This window comes from Schistocerca cancellata, chromosome 6 (assembly GCF_023864275.1).
Source record: "Schistocerca cancellata isolate TAMUIC-IGC-003103 chromosome 6, iqSchCanc2.1, whole genome shotgun sequence".
In the NCBI taxonomy this organism is placed as follows: domain Eukaryota; kingdom Metazoa; phylum Arthropoda; class Insecta; order Orthoptera; family Acrididae; genus Schistocerca; species Schistocerca cancellata.
In genome coordinates, this window is record NC_064631.1 from 191,488,707 (window position 1) to 191,505,808 (window position 17,102).

The window sequence follows — 17,102 nt, forward strand, 5'->3', positions numbered from 1 at the left end:
GTGTACCGTAGGTCTTTAGAAGACCGTATCGTTCCAAAAGGTTGGAAAAGGGCACAGGTCATCCCCGTTTTCAAGAAGGGACGTCGAACAGATATGCAGAACTATATACCTATATCTCTAACGTCGATCAGTTGTAGAATTTTGGAACCCGTATTATGTTCGAGTATAATGACTTTTCCGGAGACTAGAAATCTACTCTGTAGGAATCAGCATGGGTTTCGAAAAAGATGATCGTGTGAAACCCAGCTCGCGCTATTCGTCCACGAGACTCAGAGGGCCATAGACACGGGTTCCCAGGTAGATGCCGTGTTTCTTGACATCCGCAAGGCGTTCGATACAGTTCCCCACAGTCGTTTAATGAACAAAGTAAGAGCATATGGACTATCAGACCAATTGTATGATTGGATTGAAGAGTTCCTAGATAACAGAACGCAGCATGTCATTCTCAGTGGAGAGAAGTCTTCCGAAATAAGAGTGATTTCGGGTATGCCGCAGAGGAGTGTCGTAGGACCGTTGCTATTCACAATATATATAAATGACCTTGTAGATAACATCGGAAGCTCACTGAGGCTTTTTGCGTATGATGCTGTAGTATATCGAGAGGTTGTAACAATGAAAAATTGTACCGAAATGCAGGAGGATCAGCAACGAATTGACGCATGGTGCAGGGAATGGCAATTGAATCTCAATGTAGACAAGTGTCATCAATTACCTACAATATAGCAGGTCAGCAACTGGAAGCAGTTAATTCCATAAATTATCTGGGAGTACGCATTAGAAGTGATGTAAAATGGAATGACCATATAAAATTAATCGTCGGTAAAGCAGATGCCAGACTGAAATGCATTGGAAGAATCCTAAGGAAATGCAGTCCGAAAACAAAGGAAATAGATTACAGTACACTTGTTCGACCACTGCTTGAATACTGCTCACCGGTGTGGGATCTGTACCAGATAGGGTTGATAGAAGAGATAGAGAACGGAGAGCTGCGCGCTTCGTTACAGGATCATTTAGTAATGGCGAAGGCGTTACGGAGATGACACACAAACTCCAGTGAAAGACTCTGCAGGAGAGTCGCTCTGTAGCTCGGTACGGGCTTTTGTTGAAGTTTCGAGAACATATCTTCACAGAGGAGTCACGCAGTATATTGCTCCCTACTACGTATATCTCGCGAAGAGACCATGAGGCTAAAATCTGAGAGATTAGAGCCCACACCACAGAGGCATACCGACAATCTTTCTTTCCACGAACGAGACTGGAATATAAGGGAGAACCGATAGAGGTACTCAAGGTACTCTCCGCCAAACACGGTCAGGTGGCTTGTGGAGTTTGGATATAAATGTAGATGCAGATTCTACCAGCTAAGCAAGAGCAGCAAATTTGGTAATGCTTTCTACGCTGGAATCATTTCTACGTCCCTTCAAAAGTGCATTCCTCGTTGTGGGCACCACCAGGCCTAGAGAAAAGGCGACATCTTACATTCGCTACTTCATTTGCTTCAGTTTTCAAACAGCGAATCCAGAAAGCCGACACCTCAGCAGAAACACAGTCAAATAACCCCCACCCTCATTTATAATTGCAGTTGCTTGCTGGTTCCTCCAGTCAGGTACGATTGATTGGAGATACCAACATTGTAGAGGTTCCTGCATATCAGCAGAAAGACACGAGAAAATAGTGCCATCCAACTTCCGCAGTCTCCTTCAAACGAAAAAAAAAAATTGTCAGTGCAAAAAAGAGTTGCAAATCGTGAAACCTTCCAGATCTATTTCACTTCACGGTTCTAATGACTGCGCTTCAGACAGCGGAAAACCATGTGAAATGGCTAAAAGAAAAGAACCTCAAGACGCTCACACTGAAAAGCCTACTAAAGCTCCACAAGAAGAATTTTCCGATTTTGCCCAGATGAAAATTTCAGTTCATCCACATATTACGTAGCCATAGAAATGCGCACATACCTACAGAAACATTATGTATACTCAAACAACATAAGCATACACAGCACTGAAGAGCTGATACAAAAACATCAAGGACATCTGCATCCCCAGAACAGCCATTTCTTGTCATATCCATGTACGTAAATATCCTCACCATTGGAACTATCAACATCATCAAACAACTATTAGAACAACAGAAAAACATTCCCAAATCCACACATATAAAAACTAATAACAGAGCAAAACTATCTCATTCGACGACCAGTTCTACTCACAAAAAGGTGGACTTCCCATGGGTCACCAATGAGTGAATTCCTAGCCAACTTCTTCCTCAATCACTTTAAAATCAAAATATTTAAAACAATATTAAGACCCAAACAATACACGCCAGTATTTGGTATTGCTATTCCCTCTATATTCAGAAAAGTCACACCCACCACCAGCACAGTCACACACAAATACTGTTATCGTTCGATTGGTGCAAACTAGTTGGTTTCCAATAATGCAGTACAGACTGAACAAAACTCCTCCCAGTAAAGACAACTACAAAAATTAATTACAGATAATCAAACAAACAGCTGTAGAGTAGGGATATAGTACAAACATTACAGAGAAACTGGATCACATAATGGAAACAAAAACAAAAGGTACACCTAGCACACAAAAAATAAACAGCTCATCACCCACAGACGCACTGAACACACATGAACAAGAAACACCCTTAGCAACAAGCAGACGGTACACTCTCAGTTTTTAGAGAACTGCTCAAGTATAAATGGTTATAAACAACCTGTTGTTGGTATAGTCCTTGACCAATCCAAAGCCTTTCATATGGTCGACCATAAGCTACTCCTCGTAAAACTTGAGAAATTTGGAATCTGGGGTACTGTCCACAGCTGCACCAATAGCTATCTACAAGAAAGGAGACAATATGTAGAAATCAGAAACCCAAGGATTCTACCTGTTGCAGATCAGATATCCTAAATACAACTTGTGGTGTCCCATAGCAATCTGTTCTTGGGCCAATCCTTTTCACATTGTTTATCAATGACTTCCCACAAAACATCCATAGTGCTAATGCTTTTATGTGCTGATGATACAAATATTTTAATTTCCAACACAGAAGATGTGCTTCCAGAAATCGTCAAAGAAACCACCTATTATATAAAATCTCGGTCTGATGCAAACAGACCGCTAATAAACACTCAGAAAAATGTAAGGAACTTTCACACAGGGCATAAAATTACACCCTTCAATGCAGACGTACATATTTGCCGTGTTCAAAGCACCAAATTCCTTCAACTAACCATCAGTAGTACGCTAAACTGGAAACTTCAGGTAGAAATAGTTGGAAAGAAGCTCAGTGAAATGTGTTACTGACTCAGATCAATAAAAAAGTCTCAGCCAAGATTGACATTTTGAAGCTCGTACACCATACTCTGTTTGAATCCATTATGACCTGCGGTCTAGTTTTATGGGGAAGTAGTTCTGAACACAATACAATTTTCTTTTACAATAACAAATGCTCAGATTAATGGCATTAAAAAACAGAACTGTAAACCATTGTTTAAAGCATTAAAATTCCTGCCATATAATGGAACTGGTTTGTTTTGTAGCACAATATTTAGGAACTCTATACAGAAATGTAGATTGCCACACAAATGATACTAGAAACTAACCTCAGTTAAAAATTATAGCACACAGCACCAAATTATATGCTGATAGTGTTAAATATGTGGGAATAAAAATTTACAACATCTCCCATCGGAGATCAAGACAATTAATAATCTGAAGGAAGTGAGAACAAAACAAAAACAAAGTTTATTAAATCACTGTATTTACTTTGTTCATAAGTTTCTTGACACAAAATTCTAATTTCCCGTTAAAGCTCGTGTTTTTATATATAATGTAACTCTGTATGAATTGCTACTTTTTCTGTCCATGCTCTATGCATTTGTATGCGAACCTAAACTTTGTAGTACAGAAGTGAGTTTTCCATTTGTAATGTATTTTTAATTTATTCTTTTGAATTTTCATGTTATTTGTTCTGCCCATGATCTGTACTTTGTATGCAAACTCGAACTCCTTAATACAGAAGTGTGGTACCTTTAATGTCTTTCTTTAGTAATGAATTTAAGTGTATGTGGTACTTTCGTATTTCCATGTTATTTGCTTTTTTATGTATAGTTTTCAATTTCCATGTTACTTCATCTGTCCTTGTTATATACTTCTTGTGTATACTTGAACACTTTAATACAGAAGTGTGTCACATTTACTGTTTTACTTTAGAAATGAATTTTAAATGTATATAGTACTCTTGTGTTTCCATGTTATTTGCTTATATGTTTCTCTCCCTTAATTATGTGAACTCATTTATAAATATTGGCCGGCCGGAGTGGCCGTGCGGTTCTAGGCGCTACAGTCTGGAACCGAGCGACCGCTACGGTCGCAGGTTCGAATCCTGCCTCGGGCATGGACGTGTGTGATGTCCTTGGGTTAGTTAGGTTTAATTAGTTCTAAGTTCTAGGCGACTGATGACTTCAGCAGTTAAGTAGCATAGTGCTCAGAGCCATTTGAACCATATTTTGATAAATATTGTACATTTATGAATTTTTTTTAGAAATATTGTGCATTTCTAAATTTTTTACAAGATATCCACCTACATGCTTTTTTGTTTCTTGGCATTACATATGTATTATATGAACATTTATATGATTATAATATCACTGTCATAATCATTTTAACCATGTATCACTTATATCCATCCTTGACTTGTCCTATATCATAATGTGCTTCTCTGTACACAGTTTATGATATACAGGATAAATAAAATTACAACTGCAGTTACAATTACAACAGCAACGACGATAATAAAGCAGCCCATAGGATAGACTACATACCCAAATACAAGGGCTTGAAAATAGCCTACAGGACATAATTCAACACAGAGAAAACTAAAGGCAATCAATACAAACACAGAAAATAATGTCTGGTATTAATCATCTGACATGCCAAGACTGTAAGTCTATTTATATAGGACAGACAAGCAGAAACCTTAATACCAGATACACAGAACGCAGAAGAGCATTAAAAAGTAAAAGCTGTCATTCTATATTTGCTGAATGCCTTATGGACGTGAGACACAGCCCAACAGACATCAAAACTGACTTGAAACATCTCGAATGCAACAACAGCCCCCACACAAAAGCCAATAATTGAAGAAAACTATCAAATACAAAAAGCCCCATCTGAAGCAGAACAAATAATAAATGAATACACAGCATTCTGCAACGTACGTCTGTTCCCTGACCTGAGAGAAATATCAGACACCACCAACCAATAATCACACCCACAAACCCTCACAAATACGCCCCCCCCCCACCAGACACGCATCAAAACTGAGTAATTAAACAAAACCCACAAACCTTCAGTTTCTTACACACACACACACACACACACACAAAATGGCAGATATGCCTCACAAAGATTCAAAACTCCCAGCCAGACACATTCAACTTGTTTTCGTAGTTTGTAAACAGTGACAGTGAAAGTTACATACTGCAGGCCTTCACAGTGAAGGTAGTGGAAAACCAGAAAAAGTGAAGCATATTGCCAACACACACACACACACACACACACACACACAGTCTTCCAGACAGAATTAGTTAATGTTAGGTCTAACCATAACATTCAGAGTCGTAAAATTTCCAAGTAACTAATTTTTCTACATTAGATTCGGTAAGTTGCAGATGACTAACTGTGAAACAAAACACGCGCAATGAAAAACATAAAACTCAGGAAAACCACAGCATGTGGTAACAAGGTACACATACAAAACTGTTTTAAAAATTTATAAATATTGTTTTAAGAACTCAAATTTATATGTATACAAGTAGTAAACAGCATTTTTCCTTTTTAGTAGAAAGAAAATAAAAGCTCATTGACGATGCTGAAACAACAGCAAAAGATGTCTGGGAAACAGAAGGAAAGATAAACTTGTGTTTCGCTCAAGATGGACCGCCTCAAAAAATAAACTGATTTTTAAGAAAAAAAGGACACTATGAAAATATGCTTTTTCATTATGGCGGCAGTGACTAATCATGCCTTGCGCAGGAGGATGAGAAGCGCTTTTCATTTCGTACAAATTGTACAGACAAAAAAATATCTATTACTTTAATACACTGTTTTCAAATTCCACAAGTTAATTTGCCTCAAGAATTCGAGACCATCAGTTGTTTTGCTGTACTGTTACAATGTTTTGTGGGAATATTGTATTACCAGATGCCAACAGTGGGGTGTTATAATATATAACTGAATCCACAAGTGTGGTACATTTCTTACCTAACTAGGCGTAATGTAGGTGATGATTATGGGATCCATGTTTAGATTGAGATGAGTTATTTGCTCTGTTAACAGTTATAAATCATTTCAGACAAAGAAGAATATCCGTTGTTATAAGTATGTATGTCAGCATCGAATCATAGATGATAGGCAGTCAGATCGCTTAACGGTATTAATTTTTGGGGCTTATTCATTCAGTAAAGGGGGTATCTGTTATCAAGGCAATTTTATGTGACTCTTAGTGACCGCTACTACAAGTAAAAATGCTGTTTTTAGAAACACCCCATAACAGGGTATATGATTGTTTCTGGAAATTGTCTTAAATGATTAATTATGTCATTTTATGCTCTTAACATGTTTTTATTCCTCTTGAATGTCAGTATTCTTTTGTAAAAAGGGGGAAATGAAATTCAAATAATTTGACAGCCCGCTAAAACGCTCCATTCGAGTCATGTGATGTCTGTGACTTCACTGGCTAGCTCGCTGCTCCTACCGTCATACTGCTAATTGAAAGTGATGTCTTGTTTTGGAATGAACGTTTCGAAAAATGAGTTAGAAATGGTGTGTAGTACCATATACAAATGCGTATATAAAACTCCTGAGAAATTGTTTTTGAGTGTTCCAGATAATGGGAAAGTGCATAAAATGTGGTTGCACTGCACTGGCAAATTGCCACCACTTCGACGCACAAGTTCACTAACTTCATGAAAAATGTGTTGTAATGTGAAGTTAATATTAAGTTACCACCAAGATATGGTCTCCCAGTGTTACAACGAAGGCTAGCGACATTCGTCGAAATTAAATCTACTAGCGAAAACTGTCGTCTTGTCCAACAACAACTCAATTATTTGGTAGCTCAGTTGTTAGAAGAGTAGATCGTCTAATTTTATAAGATGATGTCCATAGATCGCTGGTTTGAGTGTAATTCTAAAGAACGTTTTAATTTATCTGTAAAACGACTCGAAGGTCCTCTCATATTAAAAACAAATCACCATTACAAAACTTCACCACACCGATCAGAAACAGAATATTATTGTATTTTACTTGCTGTTTACATGCGCTTACGTTTTCAATCTTTGTTCACACACGTCACGTTCAAAAAGATATTTTTTAGTTTTACTTTATTAGAAACAATGTTTTTATCTTCGTGCTGTCCAGCTAGGATCCTTATTGTTTAAACTTTTGCAGTTTCATCATTTTACATAAAGATGAAGTAAGTCTGCTTCAGATGCTAACGTTAGTTTATACTCAGAAACATCACAGCCCTTACGTTTGTGTCAACTGCATGTTGTACACACATTATATACTCTATGTGATCAAAAATATCCGGACACCGGGCTGAAAATGACTTCAAGTTCGTGGCGCCCTCCTTCGGTAATGCTGGAATTCGTTGTGGTGTTGGCCCACCCGTAGCATTGATGACAGCTTCCGCTCTCGCAAGCATACGTTCAATCAGGTACTGGAAGGTTTCTTGGGAAACAGCAGCCCACTCTTCACAGAGTGCTGCACTGAGGAGAGGTATCGATGTCGGACGGCGTTGCCTGTCACGAAGTCGGCGTTCTGTGTAGGCCAGTCCATTACAGGGATGTTATTGTTGTGTAACCACTCCACCATCCCCGAATTGCTCTTCAACAGTGGGAAGCAAGAAGGAGCTTAAAACATCAGTGTAGGCCTGTGCTGTGACAGTACCACGCAAAACCACAAGGTGTGTAAGCCGCCTCCATGAAAAACACGACCACACCATAACAGCAGCGCCTTCGAATTTTACTGTTGGCACTACACTCGCTGGCAGATGACATCAGTGGGCATTCGCGATACCCACGCCCTGCCATCGGATCGCCACATTGTGTACCGTGATTCGTCACTCCACACAACGTTTTTCCACTGCTCAATCGGCCAATGTTTACACTCCTTACACCAAGCGAGGCGTCGTTTGGCATTTACTGGCGTGATGTGAGGCTTATGAGCAGCCGCTCGACCATGAAATCCCAGTTTTCTCACCTCCCGCCTAACTGTCATAGTACTTGCAGTGGATCCTGATGCAGTTTGGAATTCCTGTGTGATGGTCTGGATAGATGTCTGCGTATTACACATTCTGGCCCTCTTCAACAGTCGGCGGTCTCTGTCAGACAATAGACGAGGTCGGCCTATGCGCTTTTGTGCTGTACGTGTCTCTTCACGTTTCCACTTCATTATCACATCGGAAACAGTTATTTTCATTTTAGGAGTGTAGAAATCTCGTGTACAGACGTAGGACAAGTGACACCCAATCACCTGACCACGTTCGAAGTCCGTGAGTTCCGTGGAGCGTCCCATTCTGCTCTCTCACGATGTCTAATGGCTACTGAGGTCGCTGATATGGAGTACGTGGCAGTAGGTGGCAGCAAGCACAATGCACCTAATATGAAAAACGTATGTTTTTTGGGGGTGTCCGGATACTTTTGATCACTTAGTGTACCTCCGTATAGCCTCATCGTCCTACACCTCGTTGTACTGTGGGCGTATGGCAACGTCTTCACGACTAGCACTGCTTTCCAAAAAAAGTGAATTGTTTGTTCGAAAAGTTAATGCAATATTCACTGTTTTCCATTCCTCAGACTAAAACTAATGTGAAGCTACATACAATACATCCCACCATGGAAACAACTATTACAATCATTTCTTGCTAACGCTGTTTTCGTATTTCGACTAAAACTTTTAAAAACACATGACGAAGATTCGAACATGTGAGCTCCTTACCTACAGCCAGAACGCTATCCGTTGCGCTACCGAATGCCTGCTTGACGCATCACCCAGGAAATTAACAGTAATTTTTGCCAAGAATAATTTTATCGTACTTCTGATCGAAGCTCATGACTAATATTCGACTATCTAGTTATAATACACGGTCAAATTTGCAAAAGTTCTACAATTGCTTAGTATTGAGTGAGTTTAATGATTTACTATTAAAAACAATCTTGATAATTATTTATTTATTAAGGTGACCGGTTTCGACCACTACTGTGGTCATCTTCAGACCTACAAGTCGTATACAAAGCTTTAATTAGAGGGCTACATACATTAAAGAAAATACATAAAGTCATAAAGCTATAAAACGATGAATTACCATTGAGTAGGAACCTCTTTCTGCTGGAGAATCACTACTGGAGAAACCAGTGCACGCCTTACTGTATACGTATAATAGAGGCTCCGCCCACTTCTGGCGGCATGATGTCATTGCTAACCAATGAGGTATAAGTCGAATAACAATGTAAAATTTCTTAGTTAAAAGAACATTGCCAAGAAATAAAAATAAACACAAACTAAACTTAGCTTATTAAACAGATATTGTCAATTAAGAAGCGTTAAAAATATTTAAATATGTAGGATAAATGAACTTTGGTTAGAAAGAAGCCTGCTGCCACATCTTCGCACTTTCGTTCATACTCACCATGGCAACTACTAGTTTGCCTATCAACTTTACAACTTCAGTGGAAAGAAGCCTGCTGCCTCATCTTTGGAACGGCGTCCAACTTCACCATGGAAACCAGTGGTTCTAAATGGTTCCCTAACAGGCCTTGAGAGGGCAACCCATGTGCAGTCAAAACGTAGTTTGTTTATCCTACATGTTTACATATTTTTAACGCTTCTTAATTGACAATAGCTGTTAAATAAGCTAAGTTTAGTGAGTGTTTATTTCTCGACAATGTTCTTTTAACTAAGAAATTTTACATTGTTATTCGCCCTATAACCCATTGGTTAGTAATGACATCATTCCATCAGAAGTGGGCGGAGCCTCTATTATATATAGTAAGACGTACACTGGTTTCTCCAGTAGTGATTCTTCAGCAGAAGGAGGTTCTTACTCATTGGCAATTCATCGTTTTATAGTTTTATAACTTTATGTATTTTCTTTAATGTATGTAGCCCTCTAATTAAGGCTTTGTATACGACTTGTAGGTCTGAAGATGGCCACAGTAGTGGTCGAAACCAGTCACCGTAATAAAAAAAACCGTGATGAAGACTGTTTTAATAGTAAATATCTGTAACACATTGATCACTGTCACTCCCATAATGTATTCAAGAGTTAAATGATGTTGTAGGGAGTAAGAAAAGAGTGTCCGTCGGTGCACATATCGCCGCTCTAAGTGGGTGGAGCGTAAAACGCATCAAGTTTCGCAAGGCTTCCTCTATCAGCGAATGACGGAATTCCTTTCTAGTGTTACTTAAAAGTTGTAATTGCATTTTCCACCGCTAAATAACTGAACTGTTTGCAAAAAAAGAACGTAAAAACCTCGTACTTCGACTAGTGCTCCTGTAACACACATAGAGGTTCGTCCTACTAGTCTTTGACGTCACCAGAGCATCAGCCATAAACAGAGTGTTTATGATCACGTGACCAAACTTGAAATTTAATGGGTTTTAAGCCTTGATTGCATAAACATAACAGATATTTTGTGAGACTATTGACAGTATGTTGTTGTTGTTGCTGTTGTGATCTTCAGTCCTGAGAGTAGTTTGATGCAGCTCTCCATGGTACTCTATCCTGTGCAAGCTTCTTCATCTTCCAGTAATTACTGCAACCTACATCCTTCTGAATCTGCTTAGTGCATTCATCTCTTGGGCTCCCCCTACGATTTTTACCCTCCACGCTGCCCTCCAATGCTAAATTTGTGATCCCTTGATGCCTCAGAACATTTTCTACCAACCTGTCCCTTCTTCTTGTCAAGTTGTGCCACAAACTCCTCCCCAATTCTGTTCAATCCCTCCTCATTAGTTATGTGATCTACCCATCTAATCTTCAGCATTCTTCAGCAGCACCATATTTCGAGAGCTTCTATTCACTTCTTCTCCAAACTGTTTATCGTTCATGTTTCACTTCCATACATGGCTACACTCCATACAAATACGTTGAGAAACCACTTCCTGACACTTAAATCAATACTTGATGTTAACAAATTACTCTTCTTCAGAAACGCTTTCCTTGCCATTTCCAGTCTACATTTTATATCCTCTCTACTTCGACCGTCATCAATTATTTTGCTCCCCAAATAGCAAAACTCATTTACTACTTTAAGTGTCTCATTTCCTAATCTAATTACTTCAGCATCACCCGATTTAATTCGACTACATTCCATTATCCTCGTTTTGCATTCATTGGTGTTCATCTTATATCGTCCTTTCAAGACACTGTCCATTCTGTTCAACTGCTCTTCCAAGTCCTTTGCTGTCTCTTAGTGAATTAAAATGTCATCGGCTAACCTCAAAGTTTTTATTTCTTCTCCGTGGATTTTATTACCTACTCCGAATTTTTCTTTTGTTTCCTTTACTGCTTGCTCAATATAAGATTGAATAACATCGGGGAGAGGCTACAACCCTGTCTCACTCCCTTCCCAACCACTGCTTCCCTTTCATGTCCCTCGACTCTTATAACTGCCATCTGCTTTCTGTACAAATTGTAAATAGCCTTTCGCTCCCTGTATTTTACCCCTGCCACCTTCAGAATTTGAAAGAGGGTATTCCAGTCAACATTGTCAAAAGCTTCCTCTAAGTCTACTAATGCTAGAAACGTAGGTTTGCCTTTCCTTAATCTTTCTTCTAAGATAAGTCGTAAGGCCAATATTGCCTCACGTGTTCCAGTATTTCTACGGAATCCAAACTGATCTTCCCCGAGGTCGGCTTCTACCAGTATTTCCATTCGTCTGTAAAGAATTCGCGTTAGTATTTTGCAGCTGTGACTTATTAAACTGATAGTTCGGTAATTTTCACATCTGTCAACACCTGCTTTCTTTCGGATTGGAATTATTATACACTTCTTGAAGTGTGAGGGAATTTCGCCTGTCTCATACATCTTGCTCACCAGATGGTAGAGTTTTGTCAGGACTGGCTCTACGAAGGCCGTCAGTAGGTCTAATGGAATGTTGTCTACTCCCGGGGCCTTGTTTCGACTCAGGCCTTTCAGAGCTCTGTCAAACTCTTCACGCAGTATCGTATCTCCCATTTCATCTTCATCTACATCCTGTATTATTTCTATAATATTTTCCTCAAGTACATCGCCCTTGTATAGACTCTCTATATACTCCTTCCACCTTTCTGCTTTCCCTTCTTTGCTTAGAACTGGGTTTCCATCTGAGCTCTTGATATTCATACAAGTGGCTCTCTTTTCTCCAAAGGTCTCTTTGATTTTCCTGTAGGCAGTATCTATCTTACCCCTAATGAGATAAGCCACTACATCCTTACATTTGTCCTCTAGCCATCCCTGCTTAGCCATTTTGCATTTCCTGTCGCTCTCATTTTTGAGACGTTTGTATTCCTTTTTGCCTGCTTCATTTACTGCATTTTCATATTTTCTTCTTTCATCAATTAAATTCAATATTTCTTCTGTTACCCAAGGGTTTCTACTAGCCTTCGTCTTTTTACATACTTGATCCTCTGCTGCCTTCACTATTTCATCCCTCAAAGCTACCCATTCTTCTTCTACTGCATTTCTTTCCCCCATTCCTGTCAATTGTTCCCTTATGCTCTCCCTGAAACTCTGTACAACCTCTGGTTCTTTCAGTTTATCCAGGTCCCATCTTCTTAAATTCCCACCTTTTTGCAGTTTCTTCAGTTTTAATCTACAGTTCATAACCAATAGATTGTGGTCAGAGTCCACATCTGTCCCTGGAAATGTCACAATTTAAAACCTGGTTCCTAAATCTCTGTCTTACCATTATATAACCTATCTGATACCTTTTAGTATCTCCAGGGTTCTTCCACGTATACAACCTTCTTTCATGATTCTCGAACCAAGTGTTAGCTATGATTAAGTTATGTTCTGCGCAAAATTCTACCAGGCTGCGTCCTCTTTCATTTCTTAGCCCCAATCCATATTCACCTATTATGTTTCCTTCTCTCCCTTTTCCTACTCTCGAATTCCAGTCACCCATGATCATTAAATTTTCGTCTCCCTTCACCACCTGAATAATCTCTTTTATCTCATCATACATTTCACCAATTTCTTCGTCATCTGCAGAGTTAGTTGGCATATAAACTTGTACTACTGTAGTAGACGTGGGCTTCGTGTCTATCTTGGCCACAATAATGCGTTCACTATGCTGTTTGTAGCAGCTTACCCTTACTCCTATTTATTTATTCATTGTTAAACCTACTCCTGTATTACCCCTATTTGATTTTGTATTTATAACCCTGTATTTATCTGACCAAAAGCCTTGTTCCTCCTGCCACCGACCTTCAACAATTCCCACTATGTCTAACTTTAATCTATCCATTTTCCTTTTTAAATTTTCTAACCTACCAGCCCGATTAAGGGATCTGACATTCCACGCTCCGATCCGTAGAACGCCAGTTTTCTTTCTCCTGATAACGACATCCTTTGAGTAGTCCACGCCCGGAGATAGAATGGGGGACTATTTTACATCCGGAATATTTTACCCAAGAGGACGCCCTCATCATTTAATCATACAGTAAAGCTGCATGCCCTCGGGAAAAATTACGACTGTAGTTTCCCCTTGCTTTCAGCCGTTCGCAGTAGCAGAACAGCAAGACCATTTTGGTTAGTGTTACAAGGCCAGATCGTACTTGAAATTTAATGATTTTTAAGCCTTAATTGCATAAACATTACAGATATTTTGTGAGACTATTGACAGTATATGCTATTTAAATATTATAATCAATCAGTAACAACAATCCGAAGCACATTTTTATGAAAATAGGCTAATGTACAATGGGGATCGATCACAGCTAAAAAGAGATGGAGGGAGGGAGGGAGAGGGAGAGGGAGAGGGAGAGGGAGAGGGAGAGGGAGAGGGAGAGGGAGAGGGAGAGGGAGAGGGAGAGGGAGAGGGAGAGGGAGAGGGAGAGTGAGAGGGAGAGAGAGAGAGAGATAGAGGGAGAGAGAGAGAGAGTGCTCACCATCGGCGGCGGGTGAGAGCAGCAGCCCGTGGCAGATGATGGAGCCGGCGCTCTCGCCGAAAATGGTCACGTTGTCGGCGTCGCCCCCGAAGGCGGCGATGTTGCGACGCACCCATTGCAGCGCCGCCAGCACGTCGCGCAGGCCCATGTTGCCGGGACACGCTGCGTCGCCCGTCGTCAGGAAGCCTGCCGTGCAAACACACACGCGACACATCAACAGCGTCTTCTCAATGTGACGCATAAAAACTAACAATGGTGAACATATAGGAAGCTTTACAGTCTCTCGTGCGGGCTTCTAGAAGCTGTAGTTGGGACTTACGAGTGGATGGCACCTGCTCGTCATCACCGAGTTCGTCCATACTTATAATGCATTCAGGGCTCGGTCAGAAATGAAACTTACAGAACTGGGAATTTCAGATGGGCTAGTGTTCACAAAATATAGCATTTGGGTCACAGATCGGGTAAGGAAAGAGCACAGCGGAAGGAGCGCACACTGGTAACCGTAGGTCGTGGAGTCTAGTCCCTGGGAAGAACATTTTATTTTAAATTTTTGCGTTACTTACACTGCAGATAAACCGAAATACTGCTCAATGTACTGAGTTTTTTTAACATAAAAGACGTGAAAATAAAAAAAAACAAAGGAAAATTTGGCACTGCAAATAAATTTCCGATTAAGTATTATGCTTACATGCGCACGACGTAGGACTATTGTTATTTCTAAACTATCGGGAGTCCGATATTTCGATATTTAAAAAATATCATTATCGGCCCTCCATATATAGGAAATATAGACATGTCGACAGAAAAACTTTCAACGTAACTGCCTATAAAAATATCGGCTGCACATTGTAAATATATTTCCGGTTTTAGAGCTGTATATTTAAGTATTAAGTATGGGTTTATTATTAGATATTCAGTACAGCAACAAGCTAGCAGGCTGCCTATCCCCCTTCCAGCAAGAACTGGAAGGAAAACAATGCATGTTCACGCTTGACGTCGTATGACGTAAGAAAACGGCGAGTGACGCTGCAATCTCTGTGGTGTAGCGATTCTTCTTTCTTGAATACTTTGTAACTCGTCGTCGAAATTATCGGTGGAGCTAAATGACTAATGGATCGATATAGCAGTTTTTGGAAATCCAGTACCGGTATAAAAAATGGATCAAATGGCTCTGAGCACTATGGCACTCAACATCTAAGGTCATCAGTCCCCTAGAACGTAGAACTACTTAAATTTAACTAAGCTAAGGACACCACACACATCCACGCCCGAGGCAGGATTCGAACCTGCGACCGTAGCGGTCGTGCGGTTCCAGACTGAAGCGCCTAGAACCGCTCGGCCACACCGGCCGGCCAGTACCGGTATATGTAGAACCGTTTATGGTGGGGTGTTCAAATAAAATGTTTGCAGATAGTGCTTTCATTCATATAAGATAGCACACTCAATTTATATTTAAGCGAATGGGCAATCTTTTATAGGTCATCAACCAAATCGAATTACAGATACTACGCTCTCACACTGTCGTTTATTCATTTGTTCGTCCTCCCACAACACTATTTATATACAAGGCTTTCCAAATCTTAATTTTTTTCTCTGAATAATTGTAGAACATTCATATAAATTTCTCTGGACATAGCACTTATACAATAGACAATATACATATGCACTATCTATTCGTAAAAGCATCCTGCCGCGTTTTTCTGCCTGTGTGTGAAAGGGACATTGTTACGATTTTCATTAACACATACACTGATTCAGGAGAAAGATTTGTGTATATGACAACGTATAATAAAGTTGTCGCGTGGCCGCAGATACTTAGCGCTAGCCGTGCGAAACTGGACATGGTTGCTGGTTTTATGTGAGTTTACACAAGGCATTCAACATAGATGGCATAAATGTAAAGAAAACAATAAATAATTATCCAAAAAATCTCAATCACGGAAGCACTTCTGTTAATAATCATGATGCCTGTTTTCTTAATAATAAGAGAACTAACACTTTTAACAATAAGGCGATAAAATTTGTTCATAACTAGGAGATGAGGTTTCTTGATAATAAGGGGCAAATTTTCCTCGCTATAAAATGACCCAGTTCTATTAATAATGAGAAGACCATTTTTCTTACGGTAAGTTAGCCATTTCCTTGGTAGTATGGAGATCAGTTGTCTTAATAACAATTAAACTAGCTCTCTCAGTAACAAGGGGACAAGTTTTCTTAATAATAATATTAGTTCTCTTAACAATAAGAGGAAAATCTTTTCTACAAATAAGATGATCAGTTCCCTAACTAATAAAGGGACAAGCCCTCATAGTAATAGGGGAATATGTTCATTTAATAATTAAGGGAGTCATTTTTCTTAATATGGGAACTTGTGCTTTTGACAGTAATTGGACTAGCTCAGGTGGTTACTCAGACAAGGAACCTATCGTTATGCTTTGCAATCATTGGGACTTCGGATCTGAGGAGTGCCAACATTTGCTGCGAAGAAGAACTGAAACATGCTAAAACATCTTCTAAGTTCAAAAATAAGTGTTAAGCCGTCGGCACACGGACCGTGCATCCGAACGTTGAGCGTTGAGCGTGCCGAGTTTCTGACGTCATAGCGTGGAATAGCACTTGCAGGGCAATATCTAGCAAGTCAGGTATTCTGAGCGTGTGTCTGAGCGTTGACCAATGAGATGGCACAACGCCACCCACGTCACATGCACGCCATCCCCTTTCAGCACAGAGTTGTGAGGCGCCATATTGGCATTCATTTCAAGCCTATACGTATATATGCCGTTCCTGAGCATCAGCAAATTGAGAATCACTCGAAAACCCGTTGTTAACTGTGTGATTCGTTGCAGAAAAATAGTGAGAAACATCTTATTCGTGGCAAAAGTATTATTGTAACTTTCGTGTTGTGAGAGTATGCCATTTAAGGGAACGACACAC

At 39.8% G+C, this 17,102-nt stretch overlaps 1 protein-coding gene across 1 annotated transcript in view; it reads right to left on the bottom strand.

Annotated features, from left to right (window-relative positions):
• LOC126088242 (esterase E4-like) overlaps window positions 1-17,102 on the bottom strand; it is a 450,967-nt gene that overhangs the window by 224,805 nt on the left and 209,060 nt on the right. Inside the window, exon 4 of the mRNA XM_049906372.1 lies at window positions 14,169-14,354. Within this exon, the coding sequence (XP_049762329.1) occupies window positions 14,169-14,354 (186 nt within the window). The remainder of the gene's footprint in view (window positions 1-14,168; window positions 14,355-17,102) is intronic.